The sequence below is a fragment of the Cherax quadricarinatus genome, chromosome 68 (genome assembly GCF_038502225.1).
Source record: "Cherax quadricarinatus isolate ZL_2023a chromosome 68, ASM3850222v1, whole genome shotgun sequence".
NCBI classification, from domain to species: domain Eukaryota; kingdom Metazoa; phylum Arthropoda; class Malacostraca; order Decapoda; family Parastacidae; genus Cherax; species Cherax quadricarinatus.
In genome coordinates this window covers 12,049,503-12,072,218 of record NC_091359.1, presented here as the reverse complement: position 1 = coordinate 12,072,218, position 22,716 = coordinate 12,049,503, and the positions used below count along the sequence as shown (strand labels likewise).

The following is a 22,716-nucleotide window of genomic DNA, read 5'->3' as shown; positions in this document are numbered from 1 at the left end:
CATGAAAAATAGTAAAAAACAAAGAGACCGTGGCTCAGCTAAAGATGCAGATAGAAAAAAAAAAGTGCAAAAACCTGGAAAAACTTGAGAAAGCAAAGGATCGAAAACAACCAGATGCGAGCAGAAGAGCCAGAAACAAATATGTAAGCGTTAGAAAAGAAGTCGAGAGACGGTTTGAGAATGACATAGCAGCTATAGCCAATTCTGAACAGAAAGTGATTCAGAGTCAAAGGGCCAGATAACAGAAGCAGGAAGAAGAAGAGCTCACGATTTAAAGAGGTGTTCTTAATGGGAACATGGAGCAACACCAGGAAATCAGATACAAATGAGCATCATACACACAATTCACACACACACAAAAAAAAACTTCTGAGTGGATGCATCACTGCATCGACTGCAATCGAACCTTGGTAGGTTCGATTCTTAGAATGGAGCTCCTGTATAAAAAAAATAAGGAAACATTAAGTTATGAACCAGTTCTGCCGACATGCATACCATGTAAACATAAGAATCGAAGAACACTACAGCAGGCCTACTGGCCCATACTAGGCAGGTCTTCTCAGAACCAACCATTCCCGCCAAACTTGCCTTAACTGCGGAAAAAATAATCAAAAGAAAAGTGTTGGAGAACTTCGAGAGACGTGGGTTCACAAAAAAAAAATCAGCAGGGGGGCTTGGAGATCACTTCACAAAGCTGCTGGAGTTCTATGACGTTAACAGAAGTGAGGCAGGAGAGGGACTGGGACAATAACTGGAAAAGTAGACAGAAATAACAAGGAATGCGCTACAGTAGATTAAAGAGAGCTCACCATTCCTGCGGTGAGTCAAATAAAAGTATGTAAGAGCTTGCCACTGTACAGCGTGTCACACTGCAGTAGATAAGAGCTTATCAATCCTACGGTGAGTCACACCGCAGTAGATAAGAGCTTATCATTCCTAGAGTCACACTGCAATGAGAGCTTCTATTCCTATAGTGAGTCACACTGCAGTAGATAAGAGCTTATCATTCCTACAGTAATACCGCAGTAGAAGGTACCATTCGTACAGTGGGTCAAAGATAACAGAACCGAACAGCTCAACAGAGACGAGCTAATAAGAACATCAGCAAAAGTCCCAATCCAGTGGATGGAGTAATTAACAACTAAGTCACAAACCGGAAATATATAAAATAGACGACATGAACATCTCTCAGTTTCCTTTTCCAATTTGTGGATCAGGTGTGCGAAAGACTTTTTTTTTTAACAAGTCGGCCGTCTCCCACCGAGGCAGGGTGACCCAAAAAAAGAAAGAAAATCCCCTAAAAGAAAATACTTTCATCATTCAACTCTTTCACCTCACTCACACATAATCAATGTTTTTGCAGAGGTGCTCAGAATACAACAGTTTAGAAGCATATACGTATAAAGATACACAACATATCCCTTCAAACTGCCAATTATGCACGAAATATTTAAGTAAAGCGCCAAATCTGAGTAGGTCATTCAGTGCAGAGTGGCGGAGGCTCGTTCCTTCCGCAACGTCGTTCCTTATCCTGTTAAGAGCGAGAGGGAGAGGGACCTGTTGCCTCTGGGGAAAAAGAAATCACTGCCAAATATTTTTGCTAATGGGTTGGATTTGAGAAGAACCTGCACAGTATGGGCTTGTTGCAGTGTTCCTCCTCTCTTATGTTTCTTAAGCTCGATCTCTCTGCTGGTCGTGAAACAGAAGAGTTAATAAGAGTACTTACTATTGCTCCTCCCTGGGTTATGCAATGGAGAGAACATTGTAAGTATTTTTTTTTATTTAGGTAACACCGACTATTCCTTCCGTAACATTGATGATGGGTTGGGCGAATATTTTTGTTAGTGTGCCTTGGATTTGACAAGGACCTGTCAAGTATGGGCCAGTAGGCCTATTCTTTGGTTTCTTTTACTCCACTAGGTTCAGCAAATCCTCACATCTTTTACCGTTCGTGAGGAAATGCATATATACCGAAATGTGCATATCTCTGCGTATATACACCGAAGTGTGAATTTCTTAAACTATAAACATATCGAGGTAAGTATCTCGGTGTACATGCACACATATAGAGTATCTCTCAGCGTATATTCACTTGGATAAGTGCAACTTTCATGGCATAACTCACTAAGAGTGTGCCTCGACGAGATTTTGGTGTCTGAAGAATTTCTTATTTGGTGATGCACAGGTGAACTGAAGTTTTAATGACCCTTATACAGGTTGTAATGTTGTATATTCCTAAGGGTTTACCGCTCCCCATGACCATAATAATATAACCCTTAACCTTTATAAACGACAAACCGAATGCATAGCGAGCGAGCGAGAGAGGATGGAATAAACTTTTTAGAATCAGTCTCAAATTCAATGTATATTAACTATTTTGTTGAATAAAATTCAAAGGCAACATATGTGGATCTCCAGACAGTGACCCTGGCAAAACCACTTCCTCACGACCCGCCCAAAATGATCAGGCCACTTAAGCTTTTTTACCTCTCTTCCTGTCTGCCCATAAATCTTTTTCACTGCTCTGTCCCACCCCAGGTCTTTCCCCTTATTATTCTTGCCATACTTTTAATGGCCAACCATTTAAAAACTAATACCGTGTATGGAGTAAACGGACAGAGGGGAAACTCTGCATGGTTGGACGGCTTATTCTCTCATTACAAATGATGATCGTAGGTATTTAACAGTGGTTGTCTACTTCTGCTGAAGCTTTGGGAATAGGCTGGAAAAGTGGGTGGGTGAGAAAGGTTGGTTTAGAGCAGGGGTGGGAAACGTTATAAATATAACGTCATTCGTGGGCCATACAATTATCCACTTAAAAATTAGCCTGCTATATTTGGCCAAACATTTAATTAAATCACGCCTAATGTGATGGCTGGAACTGCTTCTCTTTGGTGACGCGTGCGATGTTAGCTGGTATTGATGATGTTGCTACTTGCAACTTCTTTTCCAGGTTTGCGTCGGTCAGTCTGGAGCGCAGTCGACTCTTTGCGATGGTAAGTTTTGAAAAAAACTGCTCGCAGCAGGAAGTAGTTCTGAACACGTTTATAGAACTCATGCAACTGAATGATTTCGTGTTGTAGGTTATCAGGCACATAGCTGGTTCCGTATTGAATGGTGTAGCAAGGATGTTCAGTTCCATTTGTTTACATTTCACGTTCTTGAATCTTTCATTAAATGCCTCATTTAGTTTCGCACATTCACCAGTATATTAAAGTGTTGTAGAAGGCTTTTGTCCTCCCAGAGTTGGGAAATGCGCAGTGTTATTCCTTTCGTGTTGCACTTTCCACAGCAGTAGCAGGGCCAAACCAAATGATTTCTCGAGCCTTATACCGCCTGCTGGCCGAACGTTCCTCACCCCTGGTTTAGAGAATGATTTGCCTAGTTTGGGCCAGTAGGCCTACTTCATTGTTACTCCATTCTTATGTTCTTAAAACTGATTTAGACACTTGTAATCAGATGAGAATCCCTTCATTGGTTAAGCATCCATTGGTTTACCCAAAGCTAACTTTTATGCCCACTTCAAATAACAAATAATCACTACAAAGTAATTAAAAACTTAAGAACATAAGCTACTTTAGTAGACCTATTGGCCCATGCAAGGGAGGTCCAGCTCACTCATATTCATATACCCGTACAACCTATTTTTAATTAAAGTTACTCAAATTTTGCTTTTCAATGGCGTTATCTTGGAGTTTGCTCCATTATCTACAATTCTACGCTTACCTATATTCTTTCTAAATATAAATATGTCCATTGTGATAGTGTTGCTGCGAGTCCTGCCATGGTTAATTATTATTATTATTATTATTATTATTATTATTATTATTATTATTATTATGAAAGTGCTTAATATCAAGAGGCCATATTAGCTCTTAGGGAATGGAAGATAATCAGGTTTGATCATAGAAAGAACACACACACACACACACACACACAATATATATAATATATATATATATATATATATATATATATATATATATATATATATATAAGTAAAAGGAATCCAAATTGCAAACAAATACGTATTTGGGGTTGAGGGGTAATCTTTCCATCCATAAAACAGCGAGAAAGTAGCTTCGACGAGAATGCCTCTAGGTCACTGCAGTCACTTATTGTTACCTGTTTATACTCTTATGTTTATCCGAAAAGTTGAATGTAAAGGAAGTTCTGTACTTTCTATAATAATAATAATAATAATAATAATAATAATAATAATAATAATAATAATAATTTATTATTATTTCCTGTTGCAGTTTTTTTTTTTTTTTTTTTTTTTTTTTTTTTTTTTTTTTGAGCTGCTCTTGTGTCTGGCTTTTTAAGCTACGATCAACTTGCCCAACAATCTCACTATAAATTCACTGTTGCACGTTGGGAAATTAACCCATTTCACGATTAGTAAATAATATTAGCCTGACCTATCTTAGGTTGGATACCTATGTTTAGGTTTGGTTAGGACATGTTGGAGAGGATAAACGAATATTTGTGTAATCCTAAATTAGAACTAAAGTCATACATCTCCTGGGAAATAGGTGGTAATCAGGTTTCATCCGAGGAAGGGAAAGGTGGATCTAATTTCCTGGATTAAGTGCCCTTCAGCAAGTAATCATCCCCCTCCCCATGTCTGACTAACTCTGCTTAAATTCACGAGTTTTGCATACAAAAAGTGTTTTATATACTAATGGTTGTCGTTTTTTTTTTGGAAAATAGCTCTGTTTTTGTAGCGTGCAAAAGTTGCCTAGTGTTTTGTTCAGTCAACTCTGAAAGATATATTTCAGACGTAGTTAATAAACCAAGAGCCTGCGTACAAGTGTTGAGAATGTGCTCATACTGCTATTGTCCCTCTCCATTAAATAGGTACCCGAGTGCTAGTCGATTATTGTTGGCAGTGTGTTGGTAGTGACTGAAAAATCTTAGATTGGCTTTGAAATGAGCTGAGGTAGGATGAGTAGGATGAGTTAATTAGTTGAGTTTGGATAACAGCACTTGACCTATAAACGAGCTGAAGTAGGATACCTCTCAGCCTGTAAATGAGATGAGGGAACATCACCTCTTAGCCTGTAAATGAACGATGGTAGGATAACCGGCAGCCTGTAAATAAACGGTGGTAGGATAACCGGCAGCCTGTAAATGAACGGTGGTAGGATAACCGGCAGCCTGTAAATGAACGGTGGTAGGATAACCGGCAGCCTGTAAATAAACGGTGGTAGGATAACCGGCAGCCTGTAAATGAACGATGGTAGGATAACCGGCAGCCTGTAAATGAACGATGGTAGGATAACCGGCAGCCTGTAAATAAACGGTGGTAGGATAACCGGCAGCCTGTAAATGAACGGTGGTAGGATAACCGGCAACCTCTAAATTTAACAGAGCAAACTCGATCATCGTCTTGGGCTGTAAATCAACTTAATCGTTGACCTTCGCATATTTCTTCAGTTGGTCAAATTTACTATTACAGAGCACATGGGGAATGGGAGGAAATGGGGTTTAAAGGAAGAAACGGGAAGTAGCTCCAGTTTCTTGGATCAAGAGAAGTTCATATACATTGATTGTAAAATTAACCATTCAACTCTGCTTCAAAATGTGCGCAGTGATTTAATACGGTTGAATTATGTCCAAATTTAGGACCAGAAATTTATTGCAGTGTTGAATCGTCCAAGTTATTGTCCACGGTGTTGTCCACGGTGTTGTCCAGTGTACTGTCCGTGTTACTGAACAAGACTTCCCTAAGGAATTATCAATATTGTCCAAGGTAGTGACTAACACTGAATAAAGTAATGACCAAATTACTGACCATGGCATTGAATATGACATTAACAGAGGTACTGACCATGGTACTGACCATGGTACTGACCATGGTACTGACCATGGTACTGACCATGGTACTGACCATGGTACTGACCATGGTACTGACCATGGTACTGACCAATCTATTAATCAAAATATTGACTATGTATTCAGACATTATTCTGACATTTATTTCAATAACGTTAATACAATGCAAAAAAAAAAACTGATTAGGAGTTGCATTCCTAATAACATTACACTGTAAGTGGTCAGTTTCTAGAGATTTGTGGGCATGTTTCTAGTAAAAATTATCTATTTTAAACAGTTTGACCACAGAAGCTGTACAGTGGAACAAAAATGTGTAGATAAATATACTCAAAATATTTCATTTTCACACATGGAGGTAAAAATAAACAGATGGAAGTTTTCTCTCTCTCTCTCTCTCTCTCTCTCTCTCTCTTTCTCTCTCTCTCTCTACACACACAAAGCTACTCTAGACCTGGCTAACTATCTGATGGGCGTTTCCCCCATCGATTTAGCCCTGAGTCTCCTCCAAGGGCAAAAGTAGCTCGGTTATGGACTATAAAAGGCCTCAACGAGCTTACAGCAGCAGATTGTCTCTTTTCATCTCCTAACATGGTAAGATCCTCTTTGCCTCCATTTGACTGTTCTTCCAAGATCATTACGATTACATATACCAAGTGCTTTATAATTTTGTCATATATATATATATATATATATATATATATATATATATATATATATATATATATATATATATATATATATATATGTCGTGCCGAATATGTAAAACTGGTCAATTAGCAAGAACTCATTTAAAATTAAGTCCTTTTTAAAATTTTCTCTTATACGTTTAAAGATATATTTTTTTTCATTAATGTTGATGTAAAAAATTTTAATTTTGCTCCAAAAGATTCTTAGAAAACTTACCTAACCTTATTATAACAAGAACAATTTATTTTAGCCTAATCCAACTAAATATATTTTAGATTTGTTTACAATAATTTAATACTAAACAAACACAGTGAAATATTTTTTTTTCGTTAGGTTCAGAATGATTTTGGCGAAATTATTGCATACACAAATTTTCACTTGTTCTATATGGCAAGATGAGCGTTGCTATTTAAGCCAAGATCGCAAGTTCTGCCTATTCGGCACGACATATATATATATATATATATATATATATATATATATATATATATATATATATATATATATATATATATATATATATATATATATATATACGTGAGGAAGTGCTAAATTCCTTTGGATTATTCAGCACTTAAGGAATGGGATACAATAAGGCTTGATTACAGAACTATAAGGTAAGTTCAGTTTTTTTTGGATCACGGATCCCTCGCTAGCATCATGGCCACCTCTCTCTCTCTCAAGATATTTCGTAAATATATTTGGTAAAGAAAAGCTATTGTAGCCTTCATTATCCAGAGGTAAATACGTCAGTTTGGTAGTTGTGTGTGTCTAGTCGCCGGTTTGAACCCCCGCCCACTCCTTGAGCTAGTTATCCCTTCAAGGAACGTACCTTGATGCCAGTGAAGGACTCTTTATCTAGGGAATTAAAGTTACCCTCAACCTTATATCAAACCTAGATGCCTCCCATTTCCTAGGACATGTATGATCCCTTAAGAGAGTAGAGCTTTCGCTTTAATAATTTAGCTGATACGAATATAAAGTGAACATAACATATTTTCAGCTAATGTAGACAGATTTATAAAACGCTTTTCATTGTCGGACAATAAAGAATAATGAAAAAAAATGTAACAGACGCTGTAAAAATATTGAAGGAAGACTTGAGAATATGACGTATACACTGGGATAGTTTCAGTATATCATCTATAACGTCTATATTGATATATTAATATTAAAAGTGTTTTCAATCTTTTGAAACCTTTGTTATTATTGTAAATATTATTATTTGTTGGTTGGTTACTTGGGTTTAAATCCTGTCGACTACACTATGGTCTTTAATGCTGCATATCAAGATTACTTTAATCCCTGAAATATGTATGAAGGTGAACTCTCAGTGTATATGTACTGAGAAATAAACATCTTGTGGATTATTATTATTATTATTATTATTATTATTATTATTATTAATGTTAAGCGATAAATCCATGTCGATCATTCAATTCTGGAGGCTCGATCCTTTGTCTTCTTAACTTGATACAAACAGGGTACGAAACTATACTCACCTCTTCAAAGACCAGAATATATCTCAAAGTCATTTTACAGAAGTTGTTGATCTCTACTGTCGTGTTGGTGCTGGCTGGCCGTGGCAGCGCCGTCGTCCAGTCATCATCTCACCTCTCCTTCGGCCCTGCTTCTCATAGACCCTCATCCTCAGGACTACATGGATCCGTAGGACTTGCCTCTCATGGCTCCTCTCTCTCAGGACTTCGTGGATCTGTGGGACCTGCTTCACACGGGTCTTTCCTGTCTAGACCCCATGGGTCTGTCAGTAGCCTTAGCCATGGCTTCCCTGCTGTGTCTCGTGGGAGCTACACACCACCTAGACCAACTTATCATGCACCTCATGACACTTACACGCCGCCTAAAACCACTTATGGAGCTCCCTTAGACACTTACACCCCTCCGAAGACTACTTACGGAGCTCCCTTAGACATCTACGCAACCCCTCAAACTACCTATGGTGCACCCGTAGATATTTATATTCCCCCTAGGAGTACTTATGATGCTCCATTAGAAACTTACACTCCCCCTAAGACTACTTATGGAGCTCCCATAGACACTTACACTCCCCCTAAGACTACTTATGGAGCTCCCATAAGCACTTACACTCCCCCTAAGACTACTTATGGAGCTCCCCTAGACACTTACACTCCCCCTAAAACTACTTATGGAGCTCCCATAGACACTTACACTCCCCCTGTCGATGTGTATGACGTTCCACTAGACACTTACAGTCCCCCAACCTACGGTACTTACCATTAATATAAGGGCACACATCCTGGCGTTTTAGGTAACATCTTTCCTATGTTCACTAGGAATTATCCATAACGGCTATGAACACTTATGACTGGGAGTGTCCACCATGGTTCTGTGCTGATTCATCGTGACTCTACGCTCATTTACTGTGGTTCTGGGTTGATATAGCATGCCTCACTTCTAAAGCTGTATGAATCAAATGGGTTTAGTAACCTTTTACGACTTTAATAATAATGTTCTGATTAACCGCGGTTCTACCAACAGCGCCCGTGGCTAAATAGGTAACCATGAATCTCATCCATAGAACGCTTAAACCTTATCTAATATATACAAAATAGAACAAACATACTTTCATTTCTGTATATATATATATATATATATATATATATATATATATATGCAAAACAACCACTGTGAAAAATAGAAAAATTCCAAGCGCTTTCGTGACTACTCACATTATCATTGTTCCTCGATAATGTGAGTAGTCACGAAAGCGCTTAGAATTTCTCTATTTTTCACAGTGGTTGTTTTGCATATTCTGAAATCACCTGTTTACTGTGAACTTATATATATATATATATATATATATATATATATATATATATATATATATATATATATATATATATATATATATATATATATATACAGTGGAACCTCAAATATAGAACTTTCTTCGGTCCAGAAGGCTGTTCAAGTGTCGCTACCGAACGAATTTATTTCCATTAGGAATAATGTAAATTAGATTAGTCCATTTCAGACCCTCAAAAATACCCTTATAAAAGCACTTACAAAAATACACTTACATAATTGGTTGAGTTGGGAGCAGTTCGATTTTTGAGGTTCCACTATATATATATATATATATATATATATATATATATATATATATATATATATATATATATATATATATATAATTCTTTTTTGTTTCATACAGTAGTAATTTATACAAGAGAAAAGGTTTCTAGTCCCTTGCTCTTGGCATTTTAGTCGCCTCTTACGGCACGCATTCCTTACGGAGGAAGGATTCTTCTCCACTTCATGGGGAATGTATATATATATATATATATATATATATATATATATATATATATATATATATATATATATATATATATATATAACATATATATATAATATATATATATATATATATATATATATATATATATATATATATATATATATATTATTTTATAAGTGTAGAAATAAATTTAAAGCATTTTCTCTTGCAATTTTTTATTGCCACCAAACATGTGTATATACAAGGACACCACAGAAATACCAAGAGGAATGATAATATACTTTTCAGTGGTGTGTTTTCGACCCATCCATAAAAAGAATCCATGGTACAATGGTAGTCACTGAGCTTCTAATACGTCAGCCTGACCGAGAAATAAGGTCGCATGTTAGAACACACACACACACACACACACATATATATATATATATATATATATATATATATATATATATATATATATATATATATATATGTAAATTGGGGGCTCATAGCCTTGGAGAAGTGGATAAAAAGGCTTCAATGAAAAATATTTGTATTTCTTCCTGAAGCCAATTGAATATTTCATATCCCCTACCAAACCATCTTTTAATAATTTTTTACCAGTAGGTATATTTTATTACGTAATATGATACACAAGACCTAATGGATGCATTGCTGGTAGAAAGATGGCATATACAGTACATGAGGTTTGAGGGATACATTTCAAGTACATATTGCTATGTGCTTATCTCACATTACAATGCGACACTCTCGTCCAGCTCCTCAGAGCTGGGGTGCGTGCCCAGGATACAGCAGGCATTACTCCTCTGAACCACAGCACTGAGTCGCTGGAACAGAAAACTAGCTTCCCTGGTTACCCTGATGAATCTTTTACCTAGCTCCTTACGGAACTTGGATGCACTCTTTACAATTGGGTCTCTGAGCCTATGAGAACAAATACATAATGATGGGCAAGTTGACTATATTTTCTGGACTTTTAGGTCTTCCTGAACCTGGCAGCTGCCCTCCTTCCTCTCTGTTGTGTTGGAGATAGTATCAACTAGTGTAGACGCACATGTGTAGTCCTACAAAACCTGCTTGCTGTCTCTCCAGTCTTAAAGTATGATACCATCAGGATGCTTTTCGTTGCTACCAGATCTGCATAGTTTGGGTGGCTCCCTTACTGATGGGCATCCGGCTGTTGTGAGTCTCCTCTTGAAGATGTTATTAACCTCTTCATGCCTTGTAATCTTTCCCTCGGATCTGCGGCAGAGAAGACCATGGTATCCGAATCGGTCTGCCAATTCACTGCCCCAAATACACCTGTATTCCGGGAGAATAGGGTGTCAAGGCGAAGGGCAATGCCAATGCAGATGGTCTGTGAGTCGAATGTGTCAATGGAGGAGTTGGAAACAGCCAACAGGAAGTCCCCTGCATGAGGAGATCTCACTGCTAGGAGGAGGGCTCTAAATTTTGCCGACACACACTGAAGCACTACTGGGCCATTCCATTGTGACTGTATTTGTTGGGAGAACAGGTCTACTTTCAGAGCCCGTTAGATTATCCCCGAGTGTCGCTCTGTTTTGGTCATGAACTCATTGTCCGTAAGTTGTTCAAAGAGAATCCCTGTTACAAGTCCACTGGATGCCACACATGAGGACAGGAAAGTAGGTGATGCAGTCTGTGATGCCTCACGGACACCAATACCTCCTAATCTGACTGAAAGTGACAGTGATTTCACTAACCGCTATACGGAAGAGGAACGGTGCGAAAGGATGCCCTTGTTGGACACCTTCTGATGACGTGATTTCATGCTCTCCAAACAAGAGAATTGATTCCTTGCTGTATCCTTCTGAAAGGAAAGTGGAAGAGACAGGGAAATTTCTTGTACAGCCGCTAATACCACGTCTCTTTTAAGGAGAGTAAATGCATTCTTGAAATCTTATATTACCACTGCATTCTCCTCAGGCAGTTTGTTGATATACGCTCTTCTTGCATGAACCGCTGCTTCACTTCCCCGGGGGACCCCAAAGCCAAGCTGATTTGGTTGAAACATCATGGTTACCTCTGTGTGGATATTTCGGACAGCATCTTTGGAAACGAAGCAACTGGCCCAATTCCTCCATTCTTCTTTTTAAGGACACATAGTGAAAGTGATGCCCCAAAAAAGAAAGGTTTAAGTTTGTCAGAAATCAGACCAGCCAAGGAATTGTTAACGAGCCTTGTGTTCTCCGAAAGCCGTCTCAGCAATCTTTCCGGTAACCGGGTTAACCATTCCTTTTAAATGCTGGGTTTTATATATATATATATATATATATATATATATATATATATATATATATATATATATATATATATATATATATATATATATATATATATATGTCGTGCCGAATATGTAAAACTGGTCAATTAGCAAGAACTCATTTAAAATTAAGTCCTTTCTAAAATTTTCTCTTATACGTTTAAAGATATATTTTTTTCACTAATGTTGATGTAAAAATTTATAATTTTGCACCAAAAGGAACTTAGAAAACTTACCTAACCTTATTATAACAAGCGCAATTTATTTTAGCCTAACCCAACTAAATATATTTTAGATTTGTTTACAGTAATTTAATACTAAACAAACATAATGAAATATATTTTTTTCGTTAGGTTCAGAATGACTTTGGCGAAATTATTGCGTACACAAATTTTCACTTGTCCTATATGGCAAGATGAGCGTTGCTATTTAAGCCAAGATCGCAAGTTCTGCCTATTCGGCACGACATATATATATATATATGCAGAGCAATAAATAAAAGTTTGATCTAAAAATCGAGACGTTTTACCTGACTGGAATGTTTATGCGTCTTACACAGTCCCGCAGTCTGCCATAAAAAATGTATTGACCATTAAATACTGTCGCTTGCTCAAAAATACTTTAGTTCGCCCTGCATGACTTTCAGAATTATTATATAGGTCAGGGAGGATCAATCATGCTTTTGGGTTGGCCAACTTAGAAACTGAACTTAAGCTTCAACTCCATGAATCAAGTTTGAATGCTCTTCATTCACCCAGGAGTTGTATGACCTCCTAAAGGCTTAGTACTCTCACTATGAATTTAATAACTGGTTGATCATCTAACTACTCACAACGCCTACGTCACCTTCCCACAACGCCTACGTCAACTACCCCACAGAGCTCACATCAACACCTACGTCAGCAGACACTAACATTCTCCAAACAGAGTGGCAATAAGTCCTGACCAGGTCGTCGCCCACGAGATTCTCTTCCATAACCAGACAACGACCCGAACAGCCTTGAAAACAAGATAGTGAATATTAGACCGAGCTAAACTTGCTTCTGGGAAAGTAAATATACTTTGACTATGGTACTGCATTTGTATCTTAATGCGTCGTGTTTGTGTTTTGTAACATCTCTCTCCAGCTCTGTATATCACCACCTTTATACTTTGTGATGGCTTGCCAATGAAATTCCCAGACCCAAGTGAGCTGAATATAATTGTGTGAAACAACATAGGCTCGATCCTCCTTCCAGGAACCGATCTATTTCATTCCCTGACGAGAGCCTTGAATATGATCACCGATTACACCAAGTGGATCGAGTCATGGCTCACTGACAGGAAGCAGAGAGTGTCCATAAATGGGGTTAAGTCCGAGTGGGGATCTGTAGCAAGTGGCGTTCCACAGGGATCAGTCTTGGGCCCGTTGTTGTTTATAATATATATCAATGATCTTGATGAGGGAATTACTAGTGACATGAGCAAATTCGCCGATGACACAAAGATAGGTAGGATAATTGATTCAAACGTAGATGTTATGGAACTTCAGGAGGATTTAAACAAACTCTATTCTTGATCAGAAAAGTGGCAGATGCAGTTCAATGTAGATAAATGCAAGGTTCTGAAGCTTGGGAGTGCCCATAACCCTAGTACTTATAAGTTAAATGATGTAGAACTTAGCCATACAGATTGCGAAAAGGACTTGGGGGTTATGGTGAGCAGCAACCTTAAACCAAGACAGCAATGCCTAAGCGTACGTAATAAGGCAAATAGATTACTGGGATTTATATCAAGAAGTGTAAGCAACAGAAGTCCAGAGGTCATACTGCAGCTTTATACATCATTAGTAAGGCCTCACCTAGATTATGCAGCTCAGTTCTGGTCTCCGTATTACAAAATGGACATAAATTCGTTAGAAAACATTCAGCGTAGGATGACTAAATTAATACATAGCATTAGAAATCTTCCTTATGAAGAAAGATTGAAGACTCTTAAGTTACATTCACTTGTTAGACGAAGAATGAGGGGAGACCTGATCGAAGTGTATAAGTGGAAGATAGGTAAAGGGGATATTAATAAGGTCTTGAGGATGTCTCTCCAAGAGAGAACCCGCAGTAATGGATTTAAATTAGATAAGTTTAGATTTAGAAAGGACATAGGAAAGTATTGGTTTGGAAATAGGGTAGTTGATGAGTGGAACAGTCTACCTAGTTGGGTTATTGAGGCTGGGACTTTGGGTAGTTTCAAATCTAGGTTGGATAAGTACATGAGTGGGAGGGGTTGGATTTGAGTGGGACTTTCACATCAGAGCTTATTTCTTGGGTGGCATTGAAAATTGGGTTGGGCAAATGTTTTGTTAGTGGGATGAATTGTAAAGGACCTGCATAGTATGGGCCAGCAGGCCTCCTGCAGCGTTCCTCCTTTCTTATGTTCTTATGTTAAGTGGCCATCAAGTAAACTGAATGATGACCGTCCCAAAATAATAGATTGTGAATGCTAGAAACTATGTAAAATAGCATTTGAAAAAAAAAAAAAACACGTAAAAGAAAACACTTCAAATAAAAGAAATCGTGTAATAATTTAGTACAAAAAGTGTACTTTCCCGATCGCGAGAAGGAAGATACGTTTAATAAATGGTAGCTGAGAGCGAAATACTGCCCCGTTGAAAGCTGCCGCTGATGTATGTTCAAGTTCTACTTCCTACTAAATGACCGGGTAAACAAACCAACGAGCAGGCATAAAGAAGCTCAATACAACAAAAGCCTTCACTTCAGACGGCGCTCACGTATCGCTCAATCCTGAGCTCAATGCCGTCTAAAATAAATTCCTACTCTGGACGAGTCACCTCTTGGACAAAATTAGGACCGGGACCACATCGGCGAGGCCTGTATACCATGTACATGTACTAGTAGTAAATAAAGATATTATTATTATTATTATTATTATTATTATTATAATCACTGCCATAGAAGGGGTGTGGCCTATGTAATATGGCGATACCTTTTCGTATCATTGAAACAGAGGGGCTGACATTCAGATTAAGGTATCTCCAACAGGGGATACATTAATGTGAATGCAGAGCAACTGATATGGTATATTTATAATGCGGGAAGTTGCAGGTCATGATTCGGTTAAGTAATGAATCCGGAAGATGAAGTCATGGCAGTAGCCTCAGGCGGACGTCGAGAAAGGTTACTAATTAGTCCACATGAAAGGTAATCAGTACATGTTACTCATTATCTCTAGAGAATGGCGAGAGGGGGAAGCAAACCAATAAGTTGCTATGAAGGTAGATTAGGTAAAGCAAATGTTAACTGCCGTCGTTGTTTCGCCCAGGACTGAGCTTTCAGGACATAACAAACCTCAATCCTAAGTGAAATCTAGTAAAAAATAAAGGCTACTCTGCGGGATATCAAATATACCCAGTAACAGAGAACGTAGACAGGTACCACTGTCCACTCATACGAGTCTGAAATCTAAGTCTGTAAATTTTTTTACACATAAGGTCACAGGTAAATCTAACGTCTTGCTGTAATATTTCCTTTCTAATCTAAGGGGCTGATTTGAGACCGGTTTGCGGGGTCGATGATCTCTGGAACCATTACCAGGTATTACATAATATATATATACTGTATATATATAGTTAGTGGGCAATCCGCTGGTGAAAACTCATGGCGGTGTATTCTTCCGTTGCTCGTTGTTTGGGTCACTTAGGCAAGAGGAATTTATTCTTCGTCAGGGATTAAAAAAAAAAGCGCTGATACGGGTGTCTTTGCTATAAGATGATCCTTTCAACAACAGCGGCGCTATGCCAGGGAGCGGAGAAACAGTATCTGAGGTCACGTGAACGTGAGAAGTCGACGATCACATATTAGCCAACCGCAACAGCGTATGTACTCAAGTGGTCTGACTGGACAGGAGATAGGAGATTGTTGCTGCAGTTCTCTAGGGACCACGCGAAGGGTCGCAATTCTCACAATTATTTTCCAGATTTAAGGACAAGATTCTAACCCCGGTATATCAATGTGTTCCGAGACAAGGTCTATTCACAGGTGTGTCTGTGTATATTTGAGGAATTCAAGTGCATGTATTAGTGTAATAAGATTCAAAGCGTATCGGCTATACGAGTCATGAAGTCTGAATGTTAGCTTTTCACCAGCACAGCTGACATGTAGCCTTCATGACTCGTGCAGCCGAAATGCTTTGAACCTTAATATTACACTAATACATGCATGAGAGAAACTCATGCATGTGTTAGTGTAATACGATTGCTTATTTCCCTAGGAAATAGGAAACAATCAGATTCGATCCAAAGAAAGCTGGGGAAGCTCTAGTTCACCGGATCAAGAGCCCTTCGCCGGAATCGTGGCACTTTCCTTGGTGAGTTAAACCCAATATACAAACCTGTTTTGAGGGTAATATAAACTGGGAAAATGCTTCTTGCAATTGAAGAATTAGAGCTGTTAATAAAGGTATGTGATAACGACAAGTTGTTAAATAATAAACTTAATTTCTACAAAGAATGATTTACAATTGATTTGGAAAATGCGATATTACTGACATACTTTATAGAAAGCCTTTGGTTAAGCAAATCCCTTTGGCCAGCCTTAAAATAAACTTGTAACTAATAACTACTACTGGATTTTATTTACAAGAACAATTTGTTGGAAGTTTTTTGTAAAACAATTTCCTATTTTACTGAGCAATCGAGGTAGTTTCCAAACACTGGCGTCTCTGCGAGACCTGGCTCTGTGAAGACCATCTGGGCACTGGCCTAACTCATCAGGTGTCCCGTGTTCCCATGAACCACGCCATGATTACTGATATTGTGGTTGCTCGCATATTTATATTTACTCTAGCGTGTGAACGTCTATTTGTTTCTCCTATGTAATTTCTATCACAGTGGCCACACGGAATCGTGTGTTAAGTGGTGAAGGAAATTGGTTGGTCAGTAGTGAGTTGCTCCCCCAGTGCGTTCCTTGATGGATGTGGATGTCGCAGTCATCTGGATGTAGCTTCTAGCCAGTGTTCGTGTCGTATTGGTGGCTACATTACTGCAAGGGACGACCAAGTACATCTTGGTTGTTTGTTCTCCGTCACGTTCAAGATGGCCTTCGCCCTACATTTGTAGTCCCGTAGAACAGGAAGGACAGTACCTGACGTACAGAATGCTCTCAGAAAGAAACCTATAACTCTTCCTCTTTCGGTCCGTGTGTCGTGGTGAGAGTAGAAATGCATCAGATCGTCTTTATTAGTGGGTTTCTTGTACACAGTAAAGTCTCACTGTGATGAATTAGACACATGTGCAATATTTTGGATCTAGGAAGGGAATTCGACTCTCCTTAGACAGCCTTATAGATGCGTACAGAATCATTACAGCTTTTAAAAAAATGCACCTTATGCATATTTTATACTTCAAGTATAAAATAAGTACATGAAATCAGAGTATAATCACCGTAGCACACCGAGAAGGTAGCGGGGGAAGGAGAGACTGCAACCTTCACCCTAATCCCCAATAAATCAGTATTACTGCAGAAACACGTAAAAGTTCCCCTTATTGCGACAAAAAAAAAATGGAATGTTGTTGTAACCGAGCGCGCACATGACAGTGCTCAGTGACGTTCGGTATTACAGCCGCAAATTGCATCTTGCCGTTATTTTGGGTTCCAACCCTTAAGGAAAAAATCTTAGTGGCTATCAGCTCGACATATTTACCTCACCAGCCAAGACAGCAGAGACCAGGAGTTAATAGTTTCTCTTTGGTCTGTATTGCAACTACTTCCAATTTATTATTATTATTTTTATTATTATTTACTGTTATGAGTATGACAACAATGGTATTAGTGTTAATGGTAATAAGAGTAATAAAAGATATAATTTTAGTGAAATGCAAAAACAGTATTAGCTGGTACTATTACTGACAACCAAGTAATATTAATAATAGTACTAGTAATGAATATTACTCAGGTCTCAGGACTAGTGTTATATTAGGTCAAACAACCGGTGCCTCTACCATGCCACCCCTCCAACCCACACGTCCCCACTCAGCAACACACCCCATCACGGCCCCACCCCTCACAGCCCCACCCCTCACAGCCCCACCCATCCCACATCCAACCCGCTCTAACCTCCACTACGTCAACCAGCAATGTCGTTTGTCTTCCCTGGCTGAACTGTTACTTTTAAACCAAGTTTATGGTTGACCACGTTTATGGTTGACCACGTTTATGGTTGACCACGTTTATGGTTGACCACGTTTATGGTTGACCACGTTCATGGTTGACCACGTTTATGGTTGACCATTTTTATGGTTGACCACGTTTATGGTTGACTACGTTATAGTTGACCACGTTATGGTTCACCACGTTTTGATTGATCACATCATGTTGACCACGTTTTGGTTGACCACGCTTTGGTTTACCACGTTTTGGTTGACCACGTCTTGGTTGACCACATTTTGGTTGACCACATTTTGGTTGACCACGTCTTGGTTGACCACGTCTTGGTTGACCACGTTTTGGTTGACCACGTCTTGGTTGACCACGTCTTGGTTGACCACGTCTTGGTTGACCACGTCTTGGTTGACCACGTTTTGGTTGACCACATCTTGGTTGACCACGGTTTGGTTGACCACGGTTTGGTTGACCACGTCTTGGTTGACCACGTTTTGGTTGACCACGTCTTGGTTGACCACGTCTTGGTTGACCACGTTTTGGTTGACCACGCCTTGGTTTTCCAAGATCTTTCATTACCATCTTACATTACCACCACCATCCTTGATTCTCAGCTTTGACTGCCCTGTCATTATAATGCAATGTCTTAGAGACAGAACAGTACATTCAAACACGGTGACAGTGGAGAGCATGACTTAAGGTGACAGTGGAGAGCATGACTTAACATACGAGTACCCATTATTAAAATGCATAATTTCCCACCACTCGTCGATCCCTCACCCCGGACACACTCGCGCCCCTCCTTGAGCACACTACCTCTCTCCCCATTACCCGGATATACGTTTTCCTCCTCCGGGTGCACACCAACTCATCCCTATGAAAAATTATTTAGCGAGATTATTTAGGTACGACTTCACAGGAATATAGTTACACAAATTATCATATATAGTAACTTATGTGTAAATTACCTAGAATACCCTTAAAAAAGGCAGACAAAGTGAGTTATTTTCTCATTTCATTTCCTTCTTCTCCTGATTTTTAGCTGTTATCCATCTTCCCTTACCCTTATATGTTCCCTTCAGAATCTTCCTTACCCTCCTGTCCACCTTTCTCGTCTTTCCATACTTATATCTTCTTTTTCCCTATTTATCTATTCATCTCCACCCTTCTATTTACACTTCTACCTTTCCCACTCTTTGTTCACCCTCCTATGCACCCTCTCCTCTCATTCACCTTCTCCATCCCTCCTGACCCCTCCTTTCTTATCTATTCTTCCCCACAATTTGCACCCTTAGTTAATCAAATATCTCAATTGCTATATGTCTAAAAATTACAATAACAGACACTGTGTATTTCCATGTTTATTTATTCCTACAACTTTTTCGAAATTCTTCCCTAAACCATTTCATCTAACAAGTGATAGCAACTCCAGGTCTGCTGGAACGAAATCTCTTAAGCTGCCTCGGTTATCGAACTATTTGTTACTGTATGGCCCATCTGGGTTAATAGGCTCTACTTGAATAGACTTATTGTAATCTTAGGGTAACCTGTTCGAATCTCTTTCAACCATCTTCATCCAAGAAGGAATGATAACTTTAAGAACAAAATTCAGTGGCTGGAATAAATTGATTATGGTCCATGAAAACGTCATTAATTTTTTTCCTCGGCGAACTGAGTTACTTGTTAGTCGTGATGAGACTGTAGCTGCAGAGTCGGTGGGATGTAAACTTTATAGCTGACTCACGAAATCGTAATAACACAGTGACTAACGCGTCGGTCTAGAGTTTTATGACTCTCTGATCGCGGGTTCTAGCCCCACCCGTAGTATGGTTTACTTTATAGCTGACGAACCCATTGTGGATGATTGACTATATCATTCTTGTGCTAACGTGTCCACAGTTCCGGCTGGCAGATTTCAGTAACTCGCATATTCGCCTGTTCATGGTTGCAGGGGAGGGCTGAGTCTCGGCTTCTGGTCCTGCCTTTTAAATGGCAGTTACAAGGTTCACTCCCTGTCAAACCTTGCGTAAACCTTGCGTGAAGGATTGTGACAGAAACTCAGTTTTGTTTCCACAGAGGAATTTTGTGTCTGTATAATTCCACAAGTTTTTTCATCAGCTTTCATCAGACAATGTTTTTATTTTGGCGTTTCAAAAAGCTGGACCCAATTTGAAAGAAGTACTGTTTTGAAATTGGGTTTATCTTTTTGTATAATGCAGAATAGGGTAACGGCAGTTTAGGTAAACCTCATTTTGATATATAATCTGTCTGAACCTCATTCTCTCAGCCCCACCTCCTCTTTTAAAACCTTATCAGGTTCACCTTAAAAAAAAAAGTAAATGAAGCATAAAAAAATAAAAGTTTCCACAGGACAGAAATTGTTTCAGACTGTAAGACAAATAATATTGGATTTTTATTAACAATTCTAGGATAAGTTAACTCTAAAACTAATACTGAACCCAAGCAAAAGGCCTAGTAACTGTATTTCAAAATCCTTATGAGAAGCTATAATTCAACCCCCTATGTAGTCCAGGAGCTGGAGAGTAACACCTTTAACAGGCCCACAAGCCTGGCTCAATCCCATTCGTTACTTCGTAGCGAAGTAACGAACCGACACTTAAGACAGCGTACAGATGCATGCTTTTTGCTGTCAACCCATCCTCTTAATACCCATAAAAATCGATGGATTTCTCGCATATGATTTACAACAAACCAAAAGTTATAAATATAAGATGAAAGCGATTGTAAGTTCTGTCGAGCGAACAGAAAATTGTCACCCATTGAGTAAGGTGTAACTACGTGAGATTTCACTGTTATGGTGCCTTCATCAGCCACCCATTTGACTGTCTTTACAGCAGTGAAATGTTTGCTGTAAGAAGCGTCATGGGACTGTTTATTAAGTTCCCCCAAAATGGATAACTAGTCTGGCTGTTGTATTTTTCTTCTTTCAAGATTTCTTTGCAGAAATTTTGCAATGCTGCTTCTTATCGGTTTCAAACTATGAAGTGTTGATGCACCTTAGGTTAGAATCGTAACTAGGCTGTGTTGGTGCCAATCTGACATTTTCTTCATAAAACAGTAGTTTTTGTGCAGTAACATTGGAGTATCTTTTCTAATAGGCTTCAATCTCCCAACACAGTTGTATCCTATTTTACCCCTTAAGGAAGGTTCCTTGATGTTGGTGAGGGGCTCTTGATTTAGGGAATTGGATCTGTGCTCCAGTTCCCCGAATTAAGCCTGAATGCCTTCCACATTCCCCCCCCCCCCCAGGCGCTGTATAATCCTCCGGGTTTAGCGCTTCCCGCTTGATTATAATAATAATAATAATAATAATAATGTATCCTATTTTACAAAGTTCGGATCTTTAGGGTGCATAAGTGCCAATTTTTTAATTATATTTCAACTCTGGAAACTAGTGTATCGTAGGAAAACTTCAGACTGGCTTTGATCCGTAAACATGACTCACGAAATCGTAATGACACGATTGCAAACAAACCACACCATGGGTAGGGTTAGAACCCGCGATCAGAGTGTCACAAAATTCCAGACCTACGCTGGCCTAGTGGCTAACGCGTCGGTCTGGAGTTTTATGACTCTCTGATCGCGGGTTTTAACCCCACTCGTGGTATGGTTTGATCTGTAAACATTTCACCTTATCACTTTTATTGACAAAACTCTAATAATGGTTTGTATGATCTGAGAATAAGTCTTCATATTGTTTTCAAACATTGGAAACTGGTGAAGCTTACATGATCAAATTGGTTTTAGGCTGTCTAGGATTCATATTTGCCAATTTCTTGAAATAAAACCGAAACAGTAAAAATTACGGCTTCGGTGCATTCACACAAGAATAATTCTTCTAATCGGCTTCAAACTTTCAGCACTCGTGCATTTTCTCAAAGAAATATTACCACTCTCATTGAGGTATAAATATCAGTCTGATAATTTTGTTAAATTTTGATATAAATTTCTATGCGATAACCTAACGCCTCTTCTGATAGATATAAAAAATTTCAGCGCTGGCATATTTTAGAAGGTTCGCATGGATTTTTTGTACTATTTATGTGTAAATTTTAACCCATATGCTGTGCCAGGCTGATAGCTGGGCATTTTTTCTTAAATAATTAATTTTTCTCTCACTGGATTGATGAGCATTAAAAATCTAAGATACCCAAGATTTATGCCCAAACTCTTCCAGAAGGTCCAGGAGCTAAAGATCAACACCTTCAAGAGGCCCAGAAGATTTAGATCAGCATCCTGAAGATGTCTAGCACTTGTACCTTAACGTACAGATCCCAGAGTTCTTAAGAAGACGAAATAGAAATCAAACCGTTCTGTCACTGAAAATGTTTCTGTATACTGTACTCAGTACACTGAGTACAGTACTCAGTACACTGAGTACAGTACTCAGTACACTGAGTACAGTATGCATGTATTATATAGACTAATTTTGAAAAAGCATCACACAC

At 38.7% G+C, this 22,716-nt stretch overlaps 1 protein-coding gene across 1 annotated transcript; it reads left to right on the top strand.

Annotated features, from left to right (window-relative positions):
• The first annotated feature begins 6,404 nt into the window (after nt 1-6,404).
• Nucleotides 6,405-9,151, top strand: LOC128697631 (cuticle protein 16.5-like). Its single transcript, XM_053789460.2, has 2 exons — nt 6,405-6,429; nt 8,068-9,151. Exons 1-2 carry the CDS (start codon nt 6,427-6,429, stop codon nt 8,785-8,787), a joined length of 723 nt encoding a protein of 240 aa, XP_053645435.1. The 5' UTR covers nt 6,405-6,426; the 3' UTR covers nt 8,788-9,151.
• Nucleotides 9,152-22,716: the final 13,565 nt, after the last annotated feature.